Source organism: Hypanus sabinus, chromosome 1 (genome assembly GCF_030144855.1).
Source record: "Hypanus sabinus isolate sHypSab1 chromosome 1, sHypSab1.hap1, whole genome shotgun sequence".
In the NCBI taxonomy this organism is placed as follows: domain Eukaryota; kingdom Metazoa; phylum Chordata; class Chondrichthyes; order Myliobatiformes; family Dasyatidae; genus Hypanus; species Hypanus sabinus.
This window is the reverse complement of record NC_082706.1, coordinates 162663656-162686504: the sequence shown is the minus strand read 5'-3', so window position 1 is coordinate 162686504 and position 22849 is coordinate 162663656. Positions and strand designations below refer to the sequence as shown.

Below are 22849 nucleotides of genomic sequence, written 5' to 3'. Positions count from 1 at the left end.
TGATCCAGCCCCAACCCCAATTCATTGTTCGGCTGCATGTTTCTTATGCTGATTTAGAAAAATCGAGATATAACGACACTTCACGCAGATCCACATATAATCACCTTGGATAAAGTGTTGCTGAATTGCTAATTTGCTTGAGTTTTTATGACTGTTTAATATTATCATGGTTCCCGGATTATTTTATTAAATTTCTATCGGCTTGAAGTGGTGTTAACAAACATCTTTGCAAGGCGTTTACATGCCTATGGACCTCCTGCAGGAATCAGAACCTCAGGAAGCCGTTAATCCTATAAATCAGAAACGGACATAGTTGTCTGGCTTCAGACGTTTACTGGGCAAAATAGGGACCGTTTTTAGTTAAGGACTCTGGATCAATAAAGATCAGCCGCGTTGACTAGTTATCCTATATTTTATGCAAAATAGCACAATATTTACGTGTGTTAAATGAGAAAAAAAGCATTTTGCATGTTTTGGCACAAAATATAGGTCTCATCTTATTGGGACTCCAGGTTTCAAATCTCCAATCCATCTATATTGGAACTGCAGTGGATTTTTTTTAAAGTTTCTCTTTTGCGTCTTTAAGTATTCAGCATTAGGCATATGCTAAATACTTCATCAATGGCAATACACCGAAACTAAGTGAATTTGGTTGAACACACTGAAAGGAATGTAATTGCACATCCTAAAACTGCTTTCTTTATTCTGGGGATGTAAACATTACAACTGGTGTCTTTAAAGCAGTGAACCATCAATTTAACACACATGTGCTATATTAATGTCCCATACATTTTGTTTTATTCAGTTCAGCAACGATGAGACGTGCTCTTTGTGTTTCCCCCCCTGTACTTGGATACACTATAAAGACAATCTGTTTTATATTAAATTAATATGATAGGAGTGGGATAATAACTTTGCTTTTATGCCGCAATGGTGTTAGTGTAATATAAACTAGACTAATTCATTATAGCAGTGTTAGTCTGACAATGTATGTCATCTGATGCAATTGAAAGAGAAAGTCTTAATAACAAAATGTCAGTATTACCAAGACATTAACAAGACAATCTGATAATTTCCAGCGATCGTAATATCAAGTGGATAATCATTTCTTTGTTTCAATGCATCAACAGTATTAATGGGATAGAATCCGTGCAATTCATTATTGCAGGCAGTACAGTGCTGGTTTGTCATCTTATGCAACTGCATAGGCAATAAAATGGTAAGAAAGTTTGTGCCATCATCTGAAGATTGCATTGTTCATCCACCTTCATAAATCCATGCATGTGAAAGATGAGGAGAAAAATATTTTGTGGGACAGAGTCTTTTTTTTTCCCTGTGAGATATTCATTCACCCAGAGAGAGAAGCGTGGTCACAGAATTAGCAGTTTCAGCTCAGCTGAAGTCGCTAGGCTGTGAAGGAAAGAGAAATTGACTAATTAGCAATGCGCACTAAAACTTGACGGTTCTTTATAAAGGGGACTGCTTTTCTAAGATGTTTGACTGCGCAGTCATTTACGCACGACAATTTTACAATAGCCTTGAGCCATAATTTTAAAACTCTCTCCAGCATCCAGCCCCTCCATGGTCACTCTTCACTGGCGATGCACGACCGTTTCTCTCCCCAACCGTGGATTTCCTATTACTCTTGTTACGACTCACTGAATCCCAGGCCCAAGGATAATGATGTGTTGTTTCTTGGTAGCATAATTTGTCACACGTACATTTTTTTTGCGAAAGCTGCTCTCAGACTTCTTGCTGTTGCTAATTCTGGAGACAGTATATCAAATGATGAACGACAAAAAAACCTCGCAAGCGTAACTGCTGAAGTTGCAACGCGTGGAGCTTGATCGGATCCGGATTTTACTGGGGGATCGAAGCAAAGAAAAAAGGAGAAAAAATAATATAAAAGTGAGGATCCGATCGAAGTGGACGCTAGTTTGCAGCCCAGTGTATACAGGTAAGTTTGTGGCCTCTGCGTTGGTGACGAGTGGGAAACACTGGGGAGATGAGGCTGTGACAGGTGCCTTGGTGAAAAAACAGGAATGTGAGGATCCATGGACAGGAGCTTGCTTAGACAAGGGGCCACTGCTAAATTTAAAGAGGAGATCCGTGCATGTAATATGCACCATGGAAGCTCGGCGGCTTTACTTAGTAAGGCGCTGCTTCCGATTTTTGAAGTTTATTTCTGTTAAGAATCTGACCCCTGACGTCTGTTATTACACCCACTTATAGCAAACAACTACACGGGTCTTTTTGCATTTATCGGTCGTTTTTGCTTTAAACATGCAACTTTAACTATTTCATTTGCGGTCTGCTTAGGCAAAAAAAAACAAACCTTGAACGCAAAAGGCCCCGCGATTTGTACCTGATGTGTTTCTTTAATGTTTATTAGGGCAAACATGCAGGGTGACTTCCGTTCGCACAGTGTGCCGCTTAAAACCGAGGAAAGAAAAAGGAGACGTTAGTGCAAGGGCTTAAACCCAGAGAGATTTCGCACACAACACGCTTCTTTTGTAACAATAATAAAACATTTTCTTTCCCCTTTAATGAAGCTCTGGTCCAAGAAACCTCGCTTTACTTACATCGCAGTGTTTGTCACGGGAATAAAGAATGCCTATGAAATGACTGTGTGAAATGTGTGCCCTTTTTCAGGAGGTGTTCAAAGTTAGATACCATGTCAAGATCTGGTGACAGAACGTCCACCTTCGACCCATCTCATAGTGATAACCTCCTTCACGGCCTCAACCTACTGTGGAGGAAGCAGCTTTTCTGTGATGTGACTCTGACAGCCCAGAGCCAGCAGTTCCATTGCCACAAAGCAGTGCTGGCTTCCTGTTCCCAGTATTTCCGATCGCTTTTCTCTAATAGCCAGTGCAAAGAGAGCACGAACGAATCGGGGAGCCGGACCCCTTCATCCCCGGCCGAGGACATCAGCAGGTCTATCAATAACATCGTCCTGCAGGGCTGCTCGGCCACGGGGGTTTGCCTGGTCTTGGAGTACATCTACACAGCCAACATGACACTGTCTCTCGATACGGTGGAGGACGTGCTCTCGGTCAGCAAGATCCTGCACATCCCCCCTGTCACCAAACTCTGCGTCCAGTTCCTCAACGACCAGATATCGATGCAAAACTACAAGCAGATCTGTCAGATCGCTGCCATCCACGGGCTGGACGAGACCAAGAAGCTGGCCAACAAGTACTTCGTGGAGGACATCCTGCTGTTGAATTTCGAGGAGGTTTGCGCCATGATGGACTCAATGCCGCCACCTGTGGAGTCGGAGCTTGCTCTCTTCCAGATGTCCGTGCTCTGGCTCGAACACGACCGGGAGACTCGCATGCAGTACGCCCCGGACCTGATGAAGCGGCTCCGCTTCGCCCTCATCCCCGCCACCGAGCTGGTCGAGAGGGTGCAGTCGGTCGATTTCATGCGGAGCGACCCGGTCTGCCAGAAACTCCTGCTGGACGCTATGAACTACCACCTCATGCCCTTCAGACAACACTGCCGGCAGAGCGTGGCCAGCAGGTGAGACTGCATGCCTTTCTATCCTCGGTGCGAGGGCTCAGACAGGGCTGGCTCTGCCTTCCTGTTGGATTTTCGTTACCCTCATCTCAGTGTAACCCGAAGTCTTTAGAATAATAAAAAATAAGCTGTTGTTAATATTTTAAAACAAAAAATATATAGTTTAGGGGCAATACTGTTAGACACGAATAACGTCATTAATCACGCCCATAAATTGGCATTGAAGAAATCCTCAACACGGTTAACCTACTTTCTTCTTACAGCAGGTCAATCCGCGCCTTCAGCGCGGGTAGAAGTGACTGTTGAATGTTTTCATTAAGCAATCCATTTCTATAGCAACCCTCACCTAGTAGGAGAGAGGTGGTAGCTGTGGCACGTTTGTGGTAGATTGGGCCCTGCGTGGATTGGGTGTCTCCCACCCCCTCCTTTTCTCCCCAAAATACTCTCCTCCCAACAAAACAGATAGCTGGGAGATGTTTAACCCGAATGCCACACACATCTAAACCCGGAGGCACTTGCACCATTTATCCTTTCCTGAAATGACCCATTCTATGAGCTCACTTCCATTCTGCAAGTTTTTGCTGGACTGTTATCAGGGCCTGGATTAACCAACATTTATGGGTTTCCAATCGAAATATTATGGTGTGTTTGGTCTGGCTGTGTAGCATAAGCTCCACCCTGCCCCATGTGGCTTCAGGGAGACTGGTACCTTTACTGAGTATTAGATCTTCTGTGATGATGCCAATAGTTGAGGTTATTTAAGTCTCCAGAATAATAAAAGTAAGACAGAAGGTTTTGAAAGGGATAAGAATTTAACTTCAGGCTAGATAGAGACAAATTTGATTAGGGAAAAGGTGAATACTGAAGTGGAGGTATTGTATTTAAATTATGAAACAAGGTAGATGAGCAGTTGGAATTTGGCAGGTGTGATGTTTAGGGATTACAGGGTTATGGCTGAAAGAAGATCAAAACTGGGAGCTAAACATCCAAGGATAGTTCATAGTTCAAAGTTCAAAGTAAATTCATTATCAAACTGTGTGTATATCTACAAGGAGTACATATTCTTGCAGGCATTCATGGTAGAGCAAATAATTACAATGGGATCAATGAAATACATCCTATTGAAAAGACAGGCAAGTGGGCAGAGTGGGCATTGTGGATCTGTTGGTAAAGAAGTCAAATCAGCTCTTTAGCAAGAGGTGGTATAGGATCAGATGGTGTAGAATCCCTGTGAGTAGAGTTAAGAAGCTACAAGGGTAAAAAGACCCTGAGGGAAGTTATGTACAGATCTGTGAGCAGTAGTTAAGATGTGGGCACAAATTATAATGCAATGGGAAAAACATAAAAGAAGGGAGGCTTACAGTGGCCTTGGAGGACTTCAGTCTGTAGGTAGACTGGGAAAATTAAGTCGGTACTGGATCCCAAGGGAAGAAATTTGTAGCATGCCTACAAGATAGCTTTTTACAGCAACATGGTCAAAAGGTATTTCTGGATTTTGCATTGTGCAATTACACAGATTTGATAAGGGAGCTTAAGGTGAAAGAACACTGAGGAGACAGTGACCATAATATGATAGAATTGATCCTGCAGTTTGAGAGTAAGCAGTTAATGTTGGATTCATAATCATTACACTTGAGGAAAGGGGGCTACATTGGTAGGAGAGAGAAGCTGGCCAAAGTTCATTGCAAGGTATAACATTACAGCAGCAATGGCAGGAGCTTCTGAGAGTAATTCAGAAGATGAGGATTGTCTCAATGAAGTATTATAAAGGGAGGATGAGGCAACGGTAGCTGATAAGGGAAGTCAAAGACAGCATAAAAACAAAAGAATGAGCATAAAATATTGCAAAAATGAATGGGAACATACAGGATTCGGAAGCTTTTAAAACCAGCAGAAAGCAAAAAAGTTAAGAAAGGGAAGAGAAGATGAAATATGAAGATAAGCTAGTCAACAGAGTCACAGAAAACTACAGCACAGAAACAGGCCTTTCAGCCCATCAAGTCCATGCCAAAACATTAATCTGGCTAAACCCATTGACTTGCACCTGGAACATGGCCCTCCATATCCCTCCCATCCACGTACCTACCCAAATTTCTCTTAAATGTTGAAATTGACTTCACATCCACCGTTTGCACTGACAGCTTGTTCCACACTCTCACCACCAATTCACCTTTCAGCCTTAAGCAATGACCTCTTGTTGTAGTCTCATCCAACCTCAATGGAAAAATCCTGCTTGCATTTACCTCATCTATACTCCTCATAATTTTGTATACCCCTATTAAATCTCCTTTCAATCATCGATGTTCCAAGGAATAAATTCCTAACCTATTCAAATTTCCTTATAACTCAGGTCCTCCAGACCTGCCAACATCCTTGTAAATTTTTCCTGTACTCACTCAAATTTATTTACATCTTTCCTGCAGGTAGGTCACCAAAACTTTGCACAATACTCCAAATTAAGCCTCACCAATGTCTTATAAAATTTCAGTATAACATCCCAACTCCAGATTCCTCTGTTGTACTGCACTCCTCAGTGCCCTACTGCCCATCATGTAAGACCTACCCTGGTTGGTCCTCCCAAAGTGCAACACCTCACACTTGTTGCATTAAATTCCATTGGCCATTTTTTAACCCATTTTTCCAGTTGGTCCAGATCCTACTGCAAGCTTTGATAATCCTCCTCGCTGTCCATTTTACCCCAAATCTTGGTGTCATAACCATATAACCATATGACAATTACAGCACGGAAACAGGCCATCTTGGACCTTCTAGTCCGAGCCGAATGTTTACTCTCACCTAGCCCCACTGACCTGCACTCAGCCTATAACCCTCCATTCCTTTCCTGTCCATATATCTATCCAATTTTTTTTTAAATGACAATATGCAAATCTGCAGATTTTCTGATCTAGTTTACTACATTGTCATCCAGATTATTGATATACTGCAGATAACAAATAACAATGGATTTGGAACCAATCTCTGTGGCATACCTCAAGTCTCAGGCCTCCAGTCTCTCCACTCTCTGGCTTCTCCCACAAAGCTAATGTCTAATCCAAATTATTATCCCAACTTGAATGCCAAGCAATTGAACCTTCTTGACCAACCTTCCATGTGGGACCTTATCAATGGCCTTGTGGAAGTCCATGTAGACAATGTCCACTGTCCTGCCTTCATTAACTTTGCTGATAACTTCCTTGAAAAAGTCTGTAAGATTGATTAGTTGTGACTTACAACACACAAAGCCATGTTGAATATCTTTAATCAGTCCCTTTCTATCTAAATATTTATATATTTAGTTCCTTAGAATACCTTCCAATAACTTTTACACTACTGATGTCAGGCTCACCAGCCTAGAATATTCTGGCTTATTCTTAAAGCTTTTCCTAAACAACGGAACAACATTAGCTATCCTCCAACTTTCCAGCTCCTCACCTGTGGCTAAGGATATTTTAAATATCCTGCTATGGCTTTTGCACTTGCCTTCCATGGGGTCTGAGGGAATGTCTTGTCAGGCCCTGGGGATTTATGCACCCTAATTGGTCCATGACCTTGCTGCTGCTTTGCCCCACTCCTATAGATCAAGTGTCCATCTGCTGAGTAAATGCAGATGCAAAAAATCCATTTAAGATCTCCCCCATCTCTTTCAGCTTTTGGCTTTAATATAAAAGAGGATACTAAACACAAAAAATACAACTGCAGATGCTGTGGATCAAAGAATACGTACACAACGCTGCAGGAACTCAGCAGGTCAGGCAGCATCCGTGAGAAAAGAGTAACCAACGCTTTGGAACAAGACCCTTCATCAGGAATGGGGGGGGGGGGAAGAGAGGGCCAAAGCCCAGTAATAGAGATAGGGGAGGGGGTAGGGCCTAGAGGCACCAGGTGGAAAACCAATCAGAGGAAAGATAAAGGGGGGAGGGGATAAGCATGAAAGAACTGTAGAGATAAAGAAGCAGAAAGTTGAAAGCAGAGAGAGGCAGAGAGGGACCTAGGATAGGGGAAGGGGGAGGGGGAGGGAATTACTGGAAATTGGAGAATTCAGTGTTCATACCACCAGGCTGGAGGCTACCCAGACGACAGATGAGGTGTTGCTCTTCCAACCTGAGTTTGGCCTCATTATGGCTGTAGAGGAGGACATGTATGGACATATCTAGATGTAGAGAGTAAAAGAGAGCTAAGAATGAACATTGAACAGTCTAAAATGATGTTGGAAAAGTGGTAGTGGGGAACAAAGAAATGACAAATGAACTAAAGTACTTTATGTCAGTCCTTACTATGGATGACATCATCAACATGCCATAAATTTGTGAGTTTTAGTGGGTAGACGTGAGTGCAGACACTACTACTAAAGGGAAGGTGCTTGGGAAGCTGGAAGGTCTAAAGAGAATGGCTGACAGGGAAGAGGCAGTGAGTGGGAATAAAAGGGGGGTTTTCTGGTTGGCTGCTGGTGACTAGTGCTGTTCCTCAGGGGTCAGTATTGGAACTACTACTTTTCTCATTGTTTACCAGTGATCTAGATAATGGAATCAATGACTTTGTAACTAAATTTGCAGATGATTCAAAGATAGGTGGAGGGTAAGGTAGTGCTGAGGAAGCAATGCAATTGCAGCAGAACTTAAACAAATTGGAAGAATTTGCAAATAAGTGGCAGATGGAATACAGTGTTGGGAAACGTATGACAATGCATTTTGGTAAAAGGAACAATAGTGCAGACTATTATCTAAATGGGGAGAAAATTCAAACTTCAGAGGTGCAGAGGGACTTAGGAGACTTCGTGCAAGACTCCCAGAAAGTTAATTTACAGGTTGAGTCTGTGCTAAAGAAGGCAAATGCAATGTTGGCATTTACTTCAAGGGGAATAAAATATAAAAGGAAGGAGATAATGCTGAGGCTTTATAAGACACTAGTCAAGTCGCACTTAAAGTATTATCAGTAGTTTTGGGACACATATCTCAGAAAGGATGTGTTGTCATTGGAGAGAGTACACAGGAAGTTCATGAAGATGATTCCAGGAATGAAGGGGTTAACATATAAGGAGCATTTGGGCCTGTACTCACTGGAATTTAGAAGAATGCAGGGGTGGGATTCTCATTGAAACCTATCAAATGTTGAAAGGACAAGATAAGGAAGATGTGGAGAGGGTGTTTCATATGGCTGGGGTATCCAGAACTAGAGGGAACAGCCTCAAAATTGAGGGGTGACCTTTTAGAACAGAGGCAAGGATAAATTTCTTTATTCAGAGAGTAGTAAATTTGTCAAATGCTCTGCCACAGACTGTGGTGAAGGCTCAGTCCGTGGGTAGATTTACAGTGGAAGTTGATAGTTTCCTGATTATTCATGGCATCAAAGGATATGGTGAGAAGGCAGGTGTAAAGGGTTGAGTGGGATCCAGGATCAGCCATGATGGAATGGCAAAGCAGTCTCAATGGGCTAAATGTCCTTATTCTGTTCCTGTATTTTATGATCTTAAGCTCTAAGTTGGATAAGTTCCCTGGACTGGAATAGACTACATTACAGAGTTCTGAAGAGATTGGGGAGGTATTGTAATGATATTTCAACAATCACTAGAGTAAGGAATGGTTCCAGAGAACTGTAACATCAGAGATGCCACTTCGCTCTTTAAGGAGAGAGGAGGCAAAAGACAGCAAATTATAGGAAGATTTCAGTGGTCAACAGATGTTAGGAGTGCATTATTAAGGATGAACTTTTGGAGTATATGGAAGCACGTGATAAAATAGGCATGGTTTCCTTAAGGGGAGATCTTGCTTGATAAATCTGTTTGAATTCTTTGAGGAGGTAACAAGCAGGATAGACAAATGAGAGTCGGTGTATGGTGCATGCTGTACTTAGATTTTCAGAAGACCTTTGACAAGGTTCTAAATGTGAGGTTGCTAAACAAGATGGGAGCTTATGCTATTCCAGGAAAGGTACTAGTATAGATAGAAGATTTACTGACTAGGAGAAGGCAGATAATGGGAATAAAGGGGGCCTTTCTAGTTGGCTGCCAGAGAGTAGAGGTGTTCTGCAGGGTTTGGCGTTTGGTCTGCTCTATTTTGCGCTAAATATTATTGATCTGGATGATGGAATTGATGGCTTTCTGACCAAGTTTGCGGAGGTTTCAAAGATAGGTGGAGGAGGAGGTCATGTTGAGAAAGCAGTGAATCTGCAGAGGCCTTAAACAGGTTGAGAGAATGCACAAAGAAGTGACAGATGGAAACCTGTGTAGGGAAGTATATGCTCATGCATTTTGGAGGAAAGAATAAAGACATAGTCTATTTTCTACATGAAGAGAGAATTAACAAAAAATAGAGGTGTAAAGGGACTTGGGCATCCTAGTGCAGAATTCCCTAAAGGTTAACTTGCTGATTGAAGGAAGACAAATGCAAATTTATCATTCCTTTTTAAGGACTAGAATATAAAAACATGGATGCAATGCTGATAGCTTATAAAGCAGATTACATTTGAAGGATTGTGAACAGGATTCTAGGGAAGCAGGTGCTAGCATTGGAGAGGATTTGGGGGAACTTTGTGAGACTAATCCTGGGAATGTTTGAAGAGCATTTGATGACTCTGGGCCTGTATTCACAAGAGTTTATGATGCGGGGGATCTCACTGAAAACTATCAAATATGGAAAGGCCTGGATAGAGTAGATGTGGGGAGGATGCTTCCAGTAGTGGGAGAGTGTAGGACCAGAGGGGAGAGTCTCAGAAAAAAAGAGTGTTGTTTTAGAACAGGGGAATTTCTTTAGCCAGAGTGTGGTGAATCTGTGGAATTCATTGCCACAAATGGTTGTGGAGGCCAAGTCATTGAGCGTACTTACTACAAGATAGTAAGGTGAGAGGGAAACATAAATCAGCTGTGATCGAATGGTGGAGCAGACTCAATGGGCCGAATGGCCTAATTATGTTCATTTATCTTATAGCCTTATTAATTTCCACAACATGTGCTGTATCAATTGCTGAAATGCATGCTACTGTCCCCAGATATAGATCAGCACATACTTTACATTAATTTTTAGTACTCAATCAGTGGTAGTTTGCATTTCATTATTGATTTTATGTGCAGTGTTTTCTGTGACTCAGCATCAAAACATTTGACTAGATGCAGAATAGCGAAGGGTTATGAAGTTCAATCGTAATCTATCTGGGTGGCATGAAGTGTATTGCCCAAGAAGACTGATAGCAGTGTAACGTGGCATTCCAGTAAAAGCACACAGCATCATGTGGTGCTGTGAATATTCGCCTTTTACCTGCAGCATTCTTCTGTTACTACACTGGATGAATTCATACTTATGAACATAATTTGAAGCACTAGAAGTAAGATAAAAGAATAATGTGTCTGACAGTAGACTTTTTGTAAATATTCGTCAATTACTTGTGTCTTGTAGTAATTTCTATGTTAACATTATCACGTAATATAAATATCTCATAATTTTATCCTTACCATATAGTTTCATTCAGATAATTATTACAAAAAGGTCCATGCAACTGACTAGAGCATAGTAAAATGGCAAGTGATAGGAGAATTACCTGACACAATTCTGTTTTGAATGTAGCCTTCAGACTCTTGGCATGCAGTATCCTATTAAATAGCAATTTGTTTTAAAATATTTTGACTTGAAACATAAGTTACCATTTTCTTCATTTTGTCATCTCAGTGATTATGAATTATCAAATCATGCTAAAGTCAAACTTGGCAGTACGATGAATTAATGAGTTGTCGTAAAAAGAAGAAATGTTTACTTTCACCTCAGTCTAGCTTATTGTACAGTATTTGACATCCTAACTTTTTGAGAATCAGAGAATTTTAAGTACTTTAAATGGCAATGAGTCCATTGAGATATTGCCATGGTGATGCATCTGAAGAAAGGGGAATTGGAGAAGAAGCAGAAGACATGGAAGTGTAGAATGAGAACGTTGGAATATAAAGGGTAAGATTCTGCAGGATATAGTTTTGCACATCCTGGGCCATGGCACAGTCTAGGCTGTTGTATGAAGGATAGATACGCAGGGAAGGAGGAAAAGTCAGGGTAAAAGTCATTTCCAGACTATTGTCATGAAGTTCCCCATGAATACCAATCTTACAGACATGGGATCACGCCTACAGTTGTGCTGTGAACCCCAGACAGTATATATCACAGGGAAATCAGAAGAATCAACAAGGAGGGAGATATTTTACAGATCCTTAAAAGAAAAGCAATCTAATAACAATAATCACTATGGTAACTCTTCGTTTCCCAAGTGCACACGTGTCTTCTGGTTCATTATTACAAAATCACATGGGCAATAGTGTTATGTTCAGTAGTCTCAAAACTGTGATAACTACCCGCAGAGATGATAAGACACAATTTTCCCACAGGTAGTTATTGCAAAACTCTTCAGCATTGCATGACACATTGCAGAGCATTTCCTAACAGTCATACTTTATTGTTAGCAGTTTTGTATATTGTACTACATATTTCTAAAATTGACATATACTATGGAAGTAAACTAAAATAATGATGATGTAGTATTATGAATATCACCTAACGGAAGCTACATATTTTGGTTTAATTTTTTTAGAATGCCTCAAAATTAAATTGTTTAGTTCCATTTGGTGAGATGTTTCCTTTTCACATTCCTATCAGTAAATTTTGTCAGATTTGTGGTATTAATTATTCACCATTGGAACATTACAGATAGGTGCACTTGAACATAGCCTTTTTTGTGGAATTAGCTTGTTATCATGCAAACTCGGACTGATCTAACCAAGACTTAATGTAAAGTTAAAAGCCACTTAGGCGCACATTGCTGAGATCATATATTCAAACTGAGTTAAATTAACTTTTAATAATAATGTTAAGAAAAGTTGCTTAATTCTTGCTGTGCTCAGAAGATTATGTGTACTTCTGTCACTCAAAGTCAAAGTTTTTAGAAAGATAGGGATTAAAATCATAGATATCATAAATTCAAATACAACACCAGAGTCCATTCATGATTTCATTAAAAAGGATCCACCTAATTTAATTCCAGATTCTAATATCCCAGCAGGTCATTGGTCTTCAAGTGTACTTCTATATATGCTTAACTGTGAAAAGCATTTCTATCACCCTTTAAGGCTGTGCATTCCAGACCCTCTGGGTGAAATTTGCTTCCCTTATTTTACTCCTAATCCTTCAGAAAAAAAACCTTAAATATATTGACTGTGTTTCTGCAAAAATCAGGATCTATAAATTTTGGAGGATCTTGTTTATCTAACTACTTCATAATTTTATGCACCTCAGTTAAGTCATCCTCAGTTTCTTCAGTTTAGGTTTATGCAGTCTTTCATCATATTTACAAATTTCCAGCCTTGGCAACATTCTTGTAAAATTTTCTCAGCTTCTCCAGTGCAATTACATCTTTCCTGTAATGGGTGATAAGAAAGCATCATCAAAAATATGTGCACTTAAACTACATTTAATAACTTAAGGTTCAGTTCCACAGTCCATAGGTTTTAGGTACTTATCCATTGTTAATCTTGTAAAATCAGTGTAATTTTGCATGATAATCAGCTAATCCCCCCAAAAGGTGAATTTGACAGAGAAATGTACATATGCTCCATTCCGTAAAAATGTCTAATAATTCTCATAAACCATTGCCGGTGTTAATCTGTGATTATGACTGGAAAGCAGCTCTCTAATGACACCACATATACTCAGTCTGTTACCTGTGACAGAAAGACGGACCACATCCTCTGGCTGCCAGTCCTTCCCTTCCCACACTGCTTTATTCAACAGTACCCTTGACTCTCACAGCAGAGAGGCAAAACCCCAAACTTTGCTCCCCTAAACACAGAATCCTTCAAACCTGTTGCACTCATTCTCCAGCCCTCCCTCTGTTGCTGAGACAGCCGTCATGTTGTGGATTTGACTGTGGTTACGTAACCCAGAAGGTTCCCTTCCTCATCAGTGTGCAGAGACAGAGTATTGAGAATGGAGTTGCAGGCGTCCTGAAATATCTGCTTGCTTTATTTTTTGCCTGTCTGCCAGTCACCAGCCTTCCTTTCTGTCTAAGAATTTTTTTTTAAACTGCAGGATGACTCCCCATAAGTGGACCAATGCTGATTGGTTGTTGCTCAGATTCTTGCCAACCAGGCCTCCTCTACATTTGGTTGTTGCAAATACAAGAAGCAGCCTTGTGTCCTCAGCCATCACAAGATGGGCTTGTGTCCTCAGCCATCATCCATGGGCATGGAAAGTCCTGTCATGCCTATATTTATAAGATAAACTCACAATGCAGAAACTAAGTACTAGAATAATATCCTCTCCCTACATTAAACCCCCCCCCCACTTAGCAAAATCCTGTACTTCCTACTTCTGTGGAAGTTATACTTTATGTAATTCCCAGTTGATTTTGAGCATGGTGCTAAAATCCTGGTAGTCTTTATTATAGTCAGTGATGTAGTCTGATCTGGCTATTGTTCGCGATTGCACTTAATAAAAAAAAAGTAATATTTGGCAAATAGGAAAATACATAACAATGGCAGTGTACAGCAAACTTCTTTTTTGCTACTTCAAAAGAATATATATTTATACACACACACACTGCCTATAAAAAGCATTTGCACCCCTTGGAAGTTTTCATGTTTTATTGTTTTACAACATTGAATCACAGTGGATTTAATGTGGCTTTTTTGACACTGATCAACAGAAAAAGACTCTTCTGTGTCAAAGTGAAAACAGATCTCTACAAAGTGATATGACTATAAAACACAAAAGAATTGATTGCATAAGTATTCATCATCTTCAAGTCAATGTTTAGTAGATGCACCTTTGGCAGCAACTACAGTCTTAAGTCTGTTTGGATAGGTCTCCATCAGCTTTGCACATCTGGACACTGCAAATTTTCCCCATTATTCTTCACAAAATTGCTCAGGCTTTGTCAGATTGCATTGGGATCATGAGGAAATAGGTCTCTTCAAGTCCAGCTACAAATTCTTAATTGGATTGAGGTCTGCACTCAGACTTGACCACTCCAGGACATTAACTTTGTTGTTTTAAAGCCATTCTTGTGTAGCTTTGGCTTTATGCTTGGGGTAATCTTGGATCCAACTTGTCATTGTCTTGCTGGAAAACAAATCTTCTCTCAAGTTGCAATCCTTTTGCAGACTGCATCAGGTTTCCCTGTATTTTGCTGCATTCATTTTACCGTCTACTTTCACAAGCTTTCCAGGGCCTGCTGCAGAGAAGCATCCCCACAGCATGATGCAGCCACCACCATGCTTCATGGTAGGCATGGTGTGTTTTTGATGATGTGCAGTGTAGGGTTAAATCTGACGGCCAAAAAGCTCAATTTTGGTTTCATCAGACCATAGAACCTTCTTTCAGTTGACTTCAGAGTCTCCAACAGGCCTTCTTGCAAACTCTAGCCAAGATTTCATGTGACTGTTGAAGCACCTGGGCAATAGTTGTATGCGTAGTCTTTCCTATCTCAGCCACTGAAGCTTATAACTCCTCTAGGGTAGTCATATGTGTCCTGGTGGCCTCCCTCACTAGTCCCCTTCTTGCACAGTTACTCAGTTTTTGAGGACGGCCTACTGGAGGCAGATTTACAGCTGTGCCATATTCTTTCCATTTCTTGATGATTGACTTAACTGTACTGCAAGGGATATTCAGTGACTTGGAAATTTTCTTGTAACCGTCTCCTGACTTGTGCTTTTCAATAACCTTTTTGCAGAGTTTCTTGGAGTGTTCTTTTGTCTTCATGGTGTAGTTTTTGCCAGGATACTGACTCACCAGCAGTTGGACCTTCCAGATACAGGTGTAATTTTACTACAATTAATTGAAAAGCTTTGACTGCACATGGTGATCTCTATTTAACTAGTTATGTAACTTATAAAACCAATGGGCTGCCCCAGTGATTATTTGGTGAGTCATATTAAAGGGAGTGAATACTTATGCAATCAATTGTTTTGTGCTTTATGTTTAATTAATTTAGATCACTTTGTAGAGATCTGTTTTCGCTTTAACACAAAGAGTCTTTTTCTATTGATCAAGAAAAGCCAAATTAGATCCACTGTAGTTCAGTGTTGTAAAACAGTAAAACATGAAAGCTTCTAAGGGGTTAAATGCTTTTTACAGGCATTGTATATGTGACATATTATGTCATAGTTAGTCTGCAATATTTTGTTTCCTTGTGTCAAAGAAAGAGCACTAAGTGTTTGAAAAGTATGGATTTGTGTACCATCTACGGGTGTTCTTAATACTTACGGTATTTTTTAAGAAGATTGCACAAATTTCTAAAATCCAAGTTTAGTTACCACTCAAACCATACATAGGTACAGCAGAACGAGACATTCCTCTGGAGCCAAGGTGCAAAACATTCAAAACAGCAAGCAAAAATTCAAAAATAGCTGGTAACATATTTCAAAATATTGAGCAAAGAAGCATATCCACTGGGAATAAAGCAACATATATAGTCCGCAACCCTGAGTGACAATGTCCAGCAATCGATGGTACAATCTCCCGGTTGTGTACGGATGAACACAATCCAGCCTGTCATTCCACCGCTGGAACACGGGAGGCCAGTACTGATGGGCTCTTCCGCATCTCTTACCTGGCATGCAGCAGCAGGCAAGTCCAAGGCTTGGGACCTAGTTTTTGCTGCAACTGAGGCTACACAGCTCCCAGGTCAACTGTCCCAAGATGAACAAATCTTAAATTTTGATGAGTAACCAGCCTTTTTCTTTACATGAGTTTATTTCCTGGCTATCCTTCAATCAACACCACTGAAACATAATATCTGGATATGTCTTGTTGCTTCCCAGGAGAAGCTTATTTAGAGCAAGTCATTATCAGTGCTTCCAACTTTATAACAGGAAATCCACTACGTATTACTGTAAAGTGTCTTTGTTATATCCATAAATGGATATGAAAGGTGCTATATAAATGCAAGTTTTTCATTACATATCGCAGTCCTTTTTAAAATTTAGCCATAAAGATCTTTTTAATGAGCTATAGCTTTCTTTTAGTTCTACAGTGTAGCTTTTTCAGCTCACATTACTCTGATAAAAATGTATGTTCAAGTTCAACTTGAAGGTCAAGTTTATTGTCATTCACCAAAGTTGCAGCCTTCTGGAAGATACCATAGGACTAAGATCTGAACAGTTGAGCAAAAAGTGGCAAATAAAATCCAGTCCAGCAGAATACAAAATAATATATTTGTGGAAGACAGATACTGCAAGGAAATAGAGGATGTTGAGAAGTATGAGCTTGGGTAGTCTGAAGGGAATTAAGGTGCTTAAGTAGGCATATTTTCCCCTTGCTTAGAATACCTCAGCCACAGCTAGAATGCTGAGCACAACTCTGATCATCATAATACAGCATTAGAAACAATAAACACGAGATTTTGTGGATGCTGGGAATTGAGAGTAACACAAAATTCTGGAGGAACTCAGCAGGTCAGACAGAATCTGTGGAAACGAATACACAGTCGACATTTCAGGCCGAGACCCTTCATCGATACAAAGAAATGTAAGTGAATATATCTGTGACAAGAAAATTATAACAATGAGGAGTGATTGGATAGGCTGGAGTTGGATTTTTCTAGAATAGAGCAAGCTATGTTGAAATGTAATTTTCACATTGATATGCCTGAATAGAGGGACAGGAAGGATTTATTCCCTTTAGCATACCAACATTAGGTCAAAAGCTCTGCAGCTCACTTACTGAAGGGGTGTAGAAAGAATTTAAAATGTACTTGGCTATGCAGTCAAAGCACTGCAGCCTTCAAAGATATGGACCAATAATTAGAAAGCGCGATTAAAACTTCTTTATGGAAATGGGCCTTTTTTTTTCTATGATTCTCTGAAGTTTTATTTTTTGCTACTAAATTGAAACTGGGAAATATTTTGGGTAACTTTGTCTTAATAATATTCAGTAACTGTGCAAGTATCTTGATTGTAAAGAGTGCAAGAGTGGCCATTTCACAAATGGTCTGCACACCATCACAGAGTTCAGAGAAAGTAAATTATTCCTGTTTATGAAATCAGATGCTAAGGACCAGATGGAATATCACCGAATACAGATCAAGTGTTTTTCAGCAAGGTGTAAAAGAACACAAGGTTGGCCTCTACGTGGTAATCATTAAGAGGAATTTGAAAGCATCGTTGGGAGGATCCTCAAATGTCCAAAGACAGTGAGAAGCTACAGGGAAGAAAAACAAACCCTGATGAACGGGAGAAATAAAATTATTTGCCTTTGTACTACTCCTCCTCTGCCTATCCTCATTATTTCTCCAGTTATTCACTTTTCCTCTTTGTTTCTCTTTTCATATCTATTCACGTTTCTGTTTGATTATGACTTCTCCAGATGCAGGTGCTCCAGATGTCAGCCTTCAGCTCCACTTTCTTTTCTGACTCATTCCCTGTGTCATGAAGGGAGATCGTTGGCCATCTCAGCATCATTGCCAAAATGAACAGGAGTCTTCTAAACTATAGATTCGATTGTTTACAACAGTTTTATACATTTTGTCATGTCTTTTCGTTGTAATTTATTTTTTATTGAAGTTAATCATCAAACAAACATTTCCATAAGATGCATTTCAGATACTACACATATATTGTATATCATATAGTCATATTTGCCACAAATCTCCACTTAATATTTATCTGAGGTATACACATAGAAAAGAGAGGAAAGATGGAACAAGCAAAAGGAGAAAACTGTACAAGTAGGGAGTGATCTTTTTTCACAACATATTCATTGATTTGTGAGAATAAAATCAGGCCTATGAGGTATTATTTAAAATGTACTTGGCTATGCAGTTGAAGCACTGCAGCCTACAAAGATATGGACCAATAGTTAGAAAGCGCAGTTAAAACTTCTTTATGGAAATGGGCCTTTTTTTCTATGATTCTCTGAAGTTTTATTTTTTGTTACTAAAAAAATTGTTCCAACTTATGATCAACAGATGCTGTTATCTTCTCCATTTTGTAAATGTCCATTGTAATCTCCATCCATGCATTTAAAGTTGGGCTCTCCTGTGATAACCATTTCCTGGTAAGAGTCTTTTTACCAGCCACCAACCGTATATTCATTAAATATTTATGTCTTTTCAACCATTCTTGAGGTATATACCCAAAATATATGGTCTTACTTTCTAAGGGTATTTCACATTTAAAGATGTCTTGTATTTCTAATGTAATTCTCACGGCGTGTCAAAATTTGCTAAGGGCGACAAATGAGGAAGAACTGGATTAAAATGATCCACAAGATTCAGCAATAATTCAGTTGCTCTGAATACAAAGGTCACAAGGTCATTTCATAGCTTGCAAAAGATCAATCAAATGTCATTAGAACAGGAAAGATTAAAAAGGTTGTCTCCTTGCTTTTAAAATGCTGGGTAAGATAGGTCTAAAGAGATATTTTGCATAAAACCAGTATGGAGTAATGTGACAGTGTGTTTTATAGTCAGGAAGTTAAAGAAATGATCTGTCCTTTGGAGCTCCCAGTGGCATTCACCTCTCGCAGTCATTGCATTTCAGAACCTCTGCAGCCTGTGATTTACTGAAAGGAAGATCACAGTCTGCCCATGATTTCCTAGGAAAGCCCTTACCATTTGCTTGGAAATGTTACTGCACAATTACCCATAAATTTGTTTAATCTAAAGTGTATTTGTTGACTTTGGGAAAAGATATGGCATGACTATATTCACAAAAGGATTTCTAATTGAGTAGAGACAAAGGGAATGGGCAAGGACTTGCTTGAAACTTGAAAGATGGAATATTTGATAAGCAGATTGACCTTTTCACTGATCTTTGTGGATTTAATTTATTTTTCATTTCCTCATTCTTCATTCCGAAGCACCTTGATGTGTACAACAGTTAAGTTTAATGCAGACTAGATTTTTCAGTATTATTTGTGATCATATTATTGATACCAATCATTATGCTTAACTTCTTTATACCATTTGCACTCATTCTTGTTGATCGCTTCATAATGAGCACTGATCCAAAATAAATTCCAGCCTTTGAAGGAGTGCTCATAAAATTAATTATTTTCCCTTTTGTTTTCATGGAGTATGTTCTGCTGATGACGGTAGTAAAAGATAGAGCCATTTCATGTAGAGTTGGCAGAGTGCATATCCTTATGTAAGGTGTGAAACTATCTTGATTTTTTTTTATTTACTGCACAGCAGTTGCAATAATCTTAATAAAACAAGATCCATTGTATGGATGGAAGTGCCAATAGGCCTAGTAGCACAGACATTAACATACCAAAGAACAGAAAGATTTTGTGATGCACTGCATTTTATTTCTGAATCTAGATGTTTTTCAGCACATAATGCATATCTCATCTCAAAGCTTTGATTGTTTTTCTTAATACATTTGAGGTAATTTTAATATGCATTAATGTATACATTAAAGTTATTATGATTTATTGGTATTTATTGGCTGTATGGAATTACATTGAGCACAATGATACACAGTGAAGTTTTCAACTGATGATCTTTACAGGCACTGAAATAAGCCTGATAGGTTCAGTTTTCTGTGAAAAGTCAAATCTGAAAGCAAACTTCCTAAAGATCTGAATGAAATACATGTCAACAGTTGTACGTTTGATGTTCTCAGAACTGAGGTATTAATTGTTTCTCTTTCCATAGATGCTGTCTGACCTGCTGAGATTTTTTTTAGCACTTTTTTTTACATGTGAAACGGGATTTAACTATAAAAACTATTCTTTATTCCTGACTTAAATATGTTCATGTCTGGATATAACAGTTAACAAAGCAGTCGAGCAGTCGATAAACACCTTTGTTGTTTCATATGTGTGATCAAGTTTACTCTAACTTACTAAACATTACGCCAACATGGAGAAATAAATTTATTCACAAATCAGACAAGTTGATTGTCAGACAATTTTGCAAAGGGTACCCACTTTAATTCCTCTCTTCTTGTCTCCAAAAGCAAACTAAGAAATACTTTAATATAGCAACAGTGATACTGTCTTGATGACATTCTGTATTAAAGTTGATCGTTCTCTTGATTCTGTTAGTAAATTGCAAACATTTGCAGAACCACCTTGGCTTGAATAATAATAAATCAAAGTCAAATTGTGATTTAAGTCAACTATGATTGAATGCATTTCTCACTGCTCACCTAAACTGAATATTAGACTTAAAGTCCTGCAAGTATTAATTGCCAGCCCTTACGTTGCCAGTGTTAATCATGACTTTACTGAATTTTGCGTAGAGATGCTTCTCCACAGACTGAAAAGGCAAATTAGAATAATTGTTTGCTTTAAGTGCAATTACAAATTTATTGTCAAAAGCATAAACTTGAAAATTTTAATAAAGTTTTACTGGTCAGGAAGATAAGAAATCGAAACAGGTGTCAGATACTTGTAACCGTTCTGTCATATAAATAAGATCATGGCCAATCTTTCAAAGAGTATATCAGCATATCTGGATATCAATCAATTAATCTCTGTAGTGCATACATTTTTGTGATTGAGCCTCCGCAGTTGTCTTGGACAGAGAATACCAAAGGTTCACTACCATTCGGATGAAGAAATTTCTTATCATCTCAATCCTGTAAGGCAGACCTTATGTGCCTTACGATGACTCCTTTTTTAAACAAAGCTATGGATCTACCACTCAAGCTATGTAAAGCTTTTGTAGATACAACGAGTTCACCACAGATTCTTATAAAATGAAGGAAATTTACGATTAGTTTGCATCATCTCTTTTTAGGCTTCAAAATGCTTGAACCCTAACACCGTTCCCTATGGTATCTCCTAATAACGAACTCATTTATTTCTGGTTGTTTTTTCCTATCTCTGGTTCCTTCTTATTTATCCTGCTAGTTACAAACTTAGAAAGTGTTAAGAAATTTGCTAGGCATAATTTTCCTTTCATGAAACAAAAAATGAACTGCAAGAAAAACACAGAAAGTTAAGCATCTTTGGGGGGAAAGTGGTGGTTGCCCATTCAGGTTGAGACCCTGCATCAGAACGTGATTTGCTGAGTTAATCCAGCATTTCATACTTTGCCTCAGATTACTGCATCTGTAGTCTCTTTTCATAAATCCATGTTGACATCCAATTCTGTGCTTATTTTCTAAATACTGTGTTACCACTTATTTAATAGATCCCACTCTTTTTCTTACTACTGATTGTAGGTCAGCTGGGTTATAATTTTATATTTCATGTCCCCTTTCAATGCAGAATGAGTTCAGTCAGACCTTTGAATCTGTGCCAGCTGAAACAGAGATCCTTTCAGTCCCATTCAAGTAAAATACAGTCTCAGATATTACGATAACAATTTGTGGCTTCTGGTTAGATATCTATTTCAGGAGAGAGAGCACTTCAGAGCCTAAGGTTTTCTTCATGGTACACCTGAAGAGGTCTCAGTCTGCAGATTCTAACTGCATCGTTGGCCGGGCAACGAAGTTTGATGGTACTTCACCGCTTCATATTCAGGCATTCAATTTTTTCCCTTTGCAATGAAAGTAAAATCTAGCAGGTGCTTCCAAAATAAGCCAGTCTTATCATAATTATACCCTTACTCAGGCAAATAACTCCCCTCCCCCCATGAATGATTTCAGCCAACCTTTTGTACATTACTTGGCTTTGTCTGCATCATCAGCTGCAGCCTTACCACTCACTTTTAGATGATGTAACTTTGCACAAGCTTTAAACACATAAAATGAGCCTCAGAAGTTTCAAAAGTTCTCTCTTTCTGCCCTGCATACAGTACGTTTTAAATCTTTGTAAAATTGTTGGCTGTCTCTTGCATTATTATATAGTTAAGCAGATGATAGTGATTTTGATTAGTTACCTAAAGAGTTAATAATAATTCTATTTTGAAAGATGTTTCAGATTGTAACCTCATATCACAGTGGACTTCATTGTATCTTTCCCTTTCACATATCTGGTCTTTGCTCTTCACTCTCTAAGCATTAGGAAATGCACAAGTTAATAGCAAGCTGTAGGTACTGGGAACCTGAAATAAAAACGGAGGTGATGGTGATAGGTCAGGAAGTATCTTTCTTTGGAGTGAGAAAAAGTTAGAAATTAATCATATTTTATAGTGGAGGAAGAAAACCATTTTTGGTTCTGGTCAGTGCCTTTGAAGGGAATGACCAACATTCAGCTAATTCCTCACAAAGAAATTCCGAAGACATGAAATCTAACAATGGAGCGTTGTCTTATTGGATTCTCAGCATGGTTTGAGGAATCTTTTCCTACAATGCTTCTACCAAATGACTGGAATCCACAGTGATTTGAATAGAATCCCTGACCTGTAAATTAGAAGTAAAATGTACGTGATGCATTAATTCTTGTTTACTTTTTATTTATACTTGATG

At 39.1% G+C, this 22849-nt stretch overlaps 1 protein-coding gene and 1 long non-coding RNA gene across 3 annotated transcripts in view; one reads left to right on the top strand and one right to left on the bottom strand.

Moving 5' to 3' along the window:
* The first annotated feature begins 660 nt into the window (after positions 1-660).
* The window catches only part of klhl14 (kelch-like family member 14), a 150372-nt gene continuing 128183 nt past the window's right edge, over positions 661-22849 (top strand). Inside the window, exons 1-2 of one of the 2 annotated variants that reach the window (XM_059980148.1) lie at positions 661-1957; positions 2653-3525. In XM_059980148.1, the coding sequence (XP_059836131.1) occupies positions 2675-3525 (851 nt within the window). In that variant the 5' untranslated portion in view covers positions 661-1957; positions 2653-2674. Of the gene's footprint in view, positions 1958-2425; positions 3526-22849 lie in introns of those variants that run through there. The other variant, XM_059980156.1, reaches the window with a different exon arrangement.
* Positions 782-2721, bottom strand: LOC132399615 (uncharacterized). Its single transcript, XR_009514027.1, has 2 exons — positions 2583-2721; positions 782-2432 (listed from the first exon to the last, which is right to left on the bottom strand). It is a non-coding gene; the product is annotated as an uncharacterized LOC132399615 (long non-coding RNA).